The sequence below is a fragment of the Rhagoletis zephyria genome, unplaced genomic scaffold (assembly GCF_001687245.7).
Source record: "Rhagoletis zephyria isolate East Lansing unplaced genomic scaffold, Rhagoletis_zephyria_1.1 Rzeph_scaffold_01395, whole genome shotgun sequence".
Taxonomy (NCBI): Eukaryota; Metazoa; Arthropoda; class Insecta; order Diptera; family Tephritidae; genus Rhagoletis; species Rhagoletis zephyria.
The window spans coordinates 12,230-20,415 of NW_016158479.1; the positions used below are offsets into that span (position 1 = coordinate 12,230).

Genomic DNA, 8,186 nt, shown 5'->3' on the forward strand with positions numbered 1-8,186 from the left:
AGAATTTTAGTTTTCTTCCAGTTCGCAATGCTAAATATTATGGTTTTCTTTCATTTTCCTCTCTTACGTCCTTACTCGGTGAAAATTTCGTTGCGAATGAGGCGATTTTGCTATACACAACGCAAGCGGTTTGATCAAACATCAACATGGCGGCCAGAAAATCAAAAAATTTTGATTTTTGCTCAAATTTCCCTCAAGCGGTTTGTCAAACCTTCAAACACCCCCATACACAGCACAAATGGCTTGAAGCAAAGGGAAATTTCGCTTGGTTTGTCAAACCGCTTGTGTGGTGTATTTCGCTCTTTAGTATTTCCGCAGCTTCTGTGCGATGAAGATCATGAAAGTGGGGATGTATGATGATTGTAATGTATTTTTAACTCCCTCTTCACCCTGAAAACTGCTTTACCTCTTGCGTAGCACTTGCTGGCTCTTTGACTGCTTTAAGAGCCAAAAATCTGCCCATCGCTGAACTACATAATACAAAAGGAGTAATAATATGAAAAATTAATATTTAAGTTCATCTATGTATGTCGTTTCAATTAAGGAGGTATAAGGTATTTTACTATTTCAATTTCAGTATTTCAATGATATGTTTGAGACCAATTGGAGAACTACATTGGAGTTCAAGTTGAGAACTAGCATTTTCTCAACTTGAGAAACAGTCATTTTTTCATACAAAGAAAAATGCCATTTTTGTTGAGAACGCTATGATCCTCCACTTGAAGTACTGTTGAGAAACAACGTTGGAGAATTGAGAAATACCTTAGTTCTCAAATTAACCTCAAGTTGAGCTCAAACCTAAATGTTTGTTGGGTGTATGTATGCGAAACTAATCCCATACTCATGGAGAAAAATGAGAGTTATTGGACAAGGTGGTGTGGCAACTCCCATGCAAATTGATTTTTCTATGCTGCATATCTCTTGAGGTGTTTATTGCAGAGTACTGGAACTTGGCACCGAGATGTGTATACAAATTACTTCCATACTCATGGAGAAAAATTTGCGTTATTCGTAAAGGGGCATGGTACCCCCAGTACAAATTTACTATTTTATACTGCATATCTCTGGAGGTGCTCATGGTAGAGCAGGGTATGTAAAATTAATTCCAAACTCATGGAAGAAAATTATTGTTATAAGAAAAAGGGGCNTATGCGAAACTAATCCCATACTCATGGAGAAAAATGAGAGTTATTGGACAAGGTGGTGTGGCAACTCCCATGCAAATTGATTTTTCTATGCTGCATATCTCTTGAGGTGTTTATTGCAGAGTACTGGAACTTGGCACCGAGATGTGTATACAAATTACTTCCATACTCATGGAGAAAAATTTGCGTTATTCGAAAAGGGGCATGGTACCCCCAGTACAAATTTACTATTTTATACTGCATATCTCTGGAGGTGCTCATGGTAGAGCAGGGTATGTAAAATCAATTCCAAACTCATGGAAGAAAATTATTGTACTGTACAAATTGACTTTTTTTTGCTACATATCCCTGGAAGTGTTTGCTCATGGAAAAAATGTGAGTTATTAAAAAAGGGGCGACATGCCTCACATACATACTAAAACTTGCTTAATACATATCTCGGGAAGGATAGAAAATCGCTGGAAGTATTTTAAATTTGTTATGGAGACTTATTTTATAAGTGCCGTATTGACAGAAAAAATTTCATTTAATGGAAAAGGGAGAGCCGGCTTCGGCCTTATAATCTAAAGCTCTCACGATGCATACATACCTCTTGAGGCATTTAGCTACAGTAATGAGAAGTGGGAGTACTCCCTTATTACTCGTTCTCGAGGAATATGGGATGTTTTTCTACGCGCACACCCTTATTGTCTTTTTAGGAGGATATTCTGAGAGTACTCCCGTATTGCTCCCTTAGGAAGCGGGACGTTATTCCTTTATGTTCTCTCCGCTCGCTCGTTCAGAAAGTAAAAGGGATTACTCGCCCTCCTAGGACATATAGAGTATACAAAATACCACGCTCATGCACAGAAGTATAGGGAGAAATGGGGAGTAATCGTAAACTCGTACCATGATCCCAAGTTCTTCTGGGTCCTGATACATTTTTCCCAAAAACACAAAATTGTTTTGAGCGAGGGAAACTAAGCAAGTAATAACGGGGGATTCTTTTATTGCTCACTTAGGAGATCTCCCATTTGCCTTCTAATCGAGTAATAAAGGCGAACAAAACCGACAAATCTCGCTTATTGCTCACCAATCAGGCCACAGGGAGTACTCTTTTATTACTCACAAACAGAACGAGGACATCCACACGGCAGCGTGGAAGGTGGTTTCATGCGGCGCCGAAGACAACGGTCTCAGGCTAAACCTGGGGATCGATGAGGCGTCGTATGTCAGCATCAAGAGGGCTGGATTCATAATCAACTTCCGCTACAGCTACGTCACGGTGCGGCCATGGCGACATAAGACGACAGGCAGCAAGGAGTCAGAGTCCCAAGACATGCAAGTCGACGAGGCTACTGACTGCACTGCTGCCCCAGCGACCGAGTCGACCACGGCCCTACCGGAAAATCAGTCACTAGAACCAGCCAAGTGCCACTGACTATGTGCGCTCCACACAGGAGCTCCTAGCGGACATAGGCAGGCTCGAACTCGACAGAGGAGACGAGGGTGAGGTACGGCTCTCGGACATCGAGGACGAGCCCCGACTATGAACCAAACAGCGCTAACAGTAGCCCAGGTCAACTTGCATCAAGCGGTGGCCGCCTCGGCGATCATTGCAAGCAGGTTTGTCACGGAGGACCTGGGAATCCTACAGATACAGGAACCGTGGACCTACAGAGGCCAGGTGAGGGGCCTCAATCATAACAAAAATAAGTAATTGAGACCTCTGATGCGAGAGGCCCAGAGCGTGCGTAGTGCTGATTATTATCTCCTCTACTGTGGAGCTTAGTTGTGGACGAACTCCTACAGATACTTACTAACGAGGGCGTCCGTTGCCAAGGGTACGCGGACGACATAGTGATTATCGCTACAGGGAAGTTCGCAAGCACTCTCTGTGACATCGTCCAAAGAGGACTTAACCTTGCAAAAAGGTGGTGCGCAGACGTAGGTTTAAATATCAACCCTTCTAAGACAGCTATAGTCCCCTTCACTAAGAAACGAATTCTCCAGGGGATGAGGAACTTGACCTTGGACGGGGTCGTAATCAGTGTCACCGCAGAGGTTAAGTATCTGGGGCTTACCCTGGACTCCAAGCTTCTGTGGAGGGCCCATGTTGATGCGGTCACCTCTAAGGCCACGAGAGCGATGATGGTGTGCAAACGTCTAGCGGGTAAATCCTGGGGGTGCACTCCGAGGATCCTCAGATGGATGTACACCATAGTGATAGNCTCCGAGGATCCTCAGATGGATGTACACCATGATAGTGAAACCAATAGTGACTTATGGTGCGGTGGCTTGGTATTCCAGGACTAGTATGGGAACGGTGAGGCAGACCCTCTCCAAGATTCAACGTCTGGCATGTGTTTGCATAACGGGAGCAATGCGCACATGCCCGACTGCAGCGCTGGAGGTAATGCTGGAACTCGAGCCACTGCATCTCTCAATTGAACAGGCTGCAAAGCGAACCCTACTTAACTTTGCGAGGGAGGGCTTCGGCAAAGGCAAGGTGTTATCATCTAGGAACAGGGACAAGCTAGGTACCCAGCTCCCCCTGGCTTTGTTCCCCAGGGACGATATTAACAGAGAGGTGGTCTTCAAGAGAAATTTCAGGACCCACTTTTATAACAAGTTGACCTGGTGTACCTCTATTATAGAGAGTCACATACAGGCGAGCACAATACAGTGGTACACTGACGGCTCTAAAACACCCACGGGGATTGGAGCAGGCGTGTACGGCCCTAGGCTGAAGCTTTCTGTGCCCCTGGAAACTTTCCCTAGCATCTTTCAAGCGAAGGTCTACGCCATGTTGTTGTTGTTGTAGCGGCACTACTAAGCCCCGCCTGTTTCGGGTCAACTTTTAATCATTATCGTCAAGCTCAACTAACGGTAGGCCCAGGAAACGAGCTGTTTCGATGGGGTCGGACCAAAGGGAGTGAGGTGTTAGTTGAGTCGGCATCAGTATGTGCGCTGAAAGAACTGTAAGAAACTATAGGAACGAAAGGATATTTATACTAAGTGATAGCCAGGAGGCACTTTGGGCCCTCTCATCATTCGAGATCAAGTCCTTGGTTTGGGAGTGTGTCGAGAGGCTCAATGCTCTGGTGGAGGTCAACGATATCCAACTAATGTGAGTACCAGGGCACATGGGGGTTGCAGGAAATGAGGAAGCTGATCATCTGGCCAGAACGGCCGCTTCCTCGACCCCGATAGGACCTGAGCCCTTTCTGGCAGTGGAACCCAACACCATAAAGGAAATGCTCAGAAGGGACAACAGCAAACTGAGGCAGCTACACTGGCTTGGCACCATGGGCCAACGTCAGGCGAAAAGCTTATTAGGAGGTTACAATCTGTCAAGATACAGGCTTCTCATGTATCTCCAAAAAGAGAAACTAAGAATTATTACAGGTTTTATGACGGGCCACTGTAGGCTCAGAGGGCACCTGCATAAACTAGGTATCTAGCCCAGCGACCTGTGTCGCTTTTGCGATGCAGCCAAGGAGACTCCTCTACACCTCCTTATGGAGTGTGAAGCCGTTGCACGCAGGAGGTATAGGAGCATAAGGCACGTCTGGCCAAGAGAGGAGCACATACACTCACTGTCCCCGGGGTCTATTATGAAATTTATACACTCTGGGGCTGGTTGATGTGTTGTCATGAGCTAGGGGTACAATGGACCTACTGGTCGCAGTGCCATACCCAACCAACTATCTATCTATCTATCTACTCACAAAAGTATATCTCCCTTCAAGATATATTGGGATATAATAAAATTTTGAGCAGCCCTGGTTTACATAAACAGCCCGACCAAGGGCTGTTGTTGCGGCGATCTAACCCCGTTTAGGTCGGCGAAGTATCTCAGAAGTTGTTCGTCCATTGGGCTACATTTGCTACGTATTTATTCGTCTGCTCAGGGCTGGCATCGAGTCAAACCCAGGGCCAGAAACCTACACCTGCTGTGTATGCCAGAGACGATTACACCACAACCCCACCTCAGTCAAGTGCAATGCATGAGAGGGGTGGAGTCACCTCAGAATCTGCTCAGGACTACGGACACATCGGCAGTGGACCACATCGTTTTTGGCCCCCTGATGCTCAAACAGAGCAGNCTTGGCACCATGGGCCAACGTCAGGCGAAAAGCTTATTAGGAGGTTACAATCTGTCAAGATACAGGCTTCTCATGTATCTCCAAAAAGAGAAACTAAGAATTATTACAGGTTTTATGACGGGCCACTGTAGGCTCAGAGGGCACCTGCATAAACTAGGTATCTAGCCCAGCGACCTGTGTCGCTTTTGCGATGCAGCCAAGGAGACTCCTCTACACCTCCTTATGGAGTGTGAAGCCGTTGCACGCAGGAGGTATAGGAGCATAAGGCACGTCTGGCCAAGAGAGGAGCACATACACTCACTGTCCCCGGGGTCTATTATGAAATTTATACACTCTGGGGCTGGTTGATGTGTTGTCATGAGCTAGGGGTACAATGGACCTACTGGTCGCAGTGCCATACCCAACCAACTATCTATCTATCTATCTACTCACAAAAGTATATCTCCCTTCAAGATATATTGGGATATAATAAAATTTTGAGCAGCCCTGGTTTACATAAACAGCCCGACCAAGGGCTGTTGTTGCGGCGATCTAACCCCGTTTAGGTCGGCGAAGTATCTCAGAAGTTGTTCGTCCATTGGGCTACATTTGCTACGTATTTATTCGTCTGCTCAGGGCTGGCATCGAGTCAAACCCAGGGCCAGAAACCTACACCTGCTGTGTATGCCAGAGACGATTACACCACAACCCCACCTCAGTCAAGTGCAATGCATGANTTTTACTTATGAAAGAACATCCCAATACTCTGTTGGCACGATCTCTGAGAACAAAATCATAGAGCTGTTTATAGTTTTTAATATATTTTAAATAGATTTGGATCACAAAATTTTTTAAATATATGGTATGTCAAAATATATTCGAAAGACTACACTTGAACTCTCTTAAACGTTTTCTGCTCCTGGCCAGTTTTCGAAGCGCTCATCCTCTGACGAATCGTTGAACCATAACTCGCTTGTACTAACTTTAAGCACTTATAAACTCGCTTTCTTTTTTATTTCATTTTAATTTGCACAAATTTACATATGTACATATGTATAAGCTCACTTTTTAGTTAGCTCGATATGTAAACAAAGCTTCTCAACGGTGAGAAATATACTATTGCGAACAACATACACGAGCGAAATTGATAATGGCGCTATTCTTCATCGAATGAGCACCATAATACCAAATTAAAATTCGTTCGATCAGGTCTTTGAACCACAGTCGAAGATCGAATGCAACTCACAATAGGGGCCTGTACAAAGTTACTCCGAGCATTTTCAGATTATTCACCGTAGGAATTGGCGTATCATCAACGTGAATACCCAGCGGTAGTCTGACCCTCCTTCGTCCAGGTGGTAAACATGATAGCTGAGGATTTTGTAGGGGAGATGGTTAGGCTCCTAGCAATGAAGAAGAAAGCTCGGCATTCCCACGACATCCGGTTCTAGGTACCGGAATGACTCGGGTTTACCCGACCAAGGGCTGTTGTTTCGGCGATCTATCCCTGTTTAGGTCGGCGAAGTATCTCATCGTCGTTTGTGGCCCCCTGCTGCTCAAATCCTCCACGGCTAACCCCAGTCTACCTGAGCAGCTCCACACAAACACCACAGCACAACAACATAACGACACAATAGACCACACCACAACCACGACAGACCACATAACATACACAACCGCACCACCACCCACACGCCGCCGCCAACAACTCCTGGTTCCTCCTACAATCTGCACGGTATGTCAGACCAGAATATTACGTAATGTGACATCAGTCAAGTGCAACACCTGCCCTGACTTTAGGGCATGTTCAGGTCTGCGCACCACGCCAGATTGGACGAGGAACTTCGAGGGCCCGTGATGCGCTGCTCGGTCGCAAACCCCAACTGCGACGCCAACCACTACCACCACAGGGCGGCAACCTCCACAGCAGACACAGCCAATGGCGGCAAGGCCACACGCATCCCTCACACCCCGCATAACTACACGTCTCCCGAACCACATGAAGCTCCTTCAATTTAACTGTAACGGACTTCGGAGCAAGATCGAGGAGATAACCGTCTTCAAGAGACGAAGTTGCACAGCAATTCAACATTGTTTAATTGTGCCAGGAACAACGAGCACCGTCGAGATCGCGAGCGAGATAATGGTGGTGGCTTAGCGTTCATCACGCACCACACCCTGCACTATCGTCTTATTGAAGCAGACATCGACCGCAGGGATACCACCCTAGAATGTCAGGGCATTGCTATCCGGTCAGACGATGTTGAGCTAGAAATATTTAATGTGTACACACCCCCTGTCACTTGCTGCCCGGCAGGATATCACCCTGATATAGGTGCGCTCCTCAGAGGTGAAAACCGTATGGTAGTAGGTGACTTTAATGAGCACTACGGTCTTTGGCACTCAAGCCTGTCAAACGATCGTAGGGGAACAGACTTGGCTGAGTAGTTAGACGATTCGACATTCTGCACAATGAACGACGACGCACCCACCAGGATTATGGGCAGCTGCTGCAGCTCGCCAGACATAACAATAGTCAGCGCTGGTCTGATAAACAGCGTATCATGTCGGCCCGTCCAAACTTCCCTGCTGAAGCGGCTGTTCTAGCCGATGAGCGTGACAGCCTTCGTCAGGCCGATCCCGGAAATCCCCGTATCAGGGATGTCAAGGCGGACGTACAACTCTCTCTCGCTCTTCCTAAACTATGTATTTATCAATATTATTGTGGCTTATTAACATGCCTGCCTGAAACTATACAATAAAGCAAATAAGCAAATGGATGTATAGAATTGACAACAACAACCACGCTGTCGAGTTTAAATAGCGGCAAATAAGCTGCACTTGATAGTAGTTGGTTGAATAAGGAAAATGAATTAGCAACAAGAGTTTACGGGATGTACATAGCTCAGTGGTTAACGCTTCTGACTTTGAACATCGAATTCGCAGGTTCGATCCCTGCTGAAGTCTAGAAAAA

The 8,186-nt window shown here is 46.1% G+C and overlaps 1 protein-coding gene across 1 annotated transcript in view; it reads right to left on the reverse strand.

Annotated features, from left to right (window-relative positions):
* Positions 1 to 309: 309 nt before the first annotated feature.
* LOC108363845 (serine/threonine-protein kinase ATM-like) overlaps positions 310 to 8,186 on the reverse strand; it is a 16,708-nt gene continuing 8,831 nt past the window's right edge. The window contains exon 8 of the mRNA XM_017617352.1: positions 310 to 470. Coding sequence (XP_017472841.1) covers positions 386 to 470 — 85 coding nt within the window. The 3' untranslated portion in view covers positions 310 to 385. The remainder of the gene's footprint in view (positions 471 to 8,186) is intronic.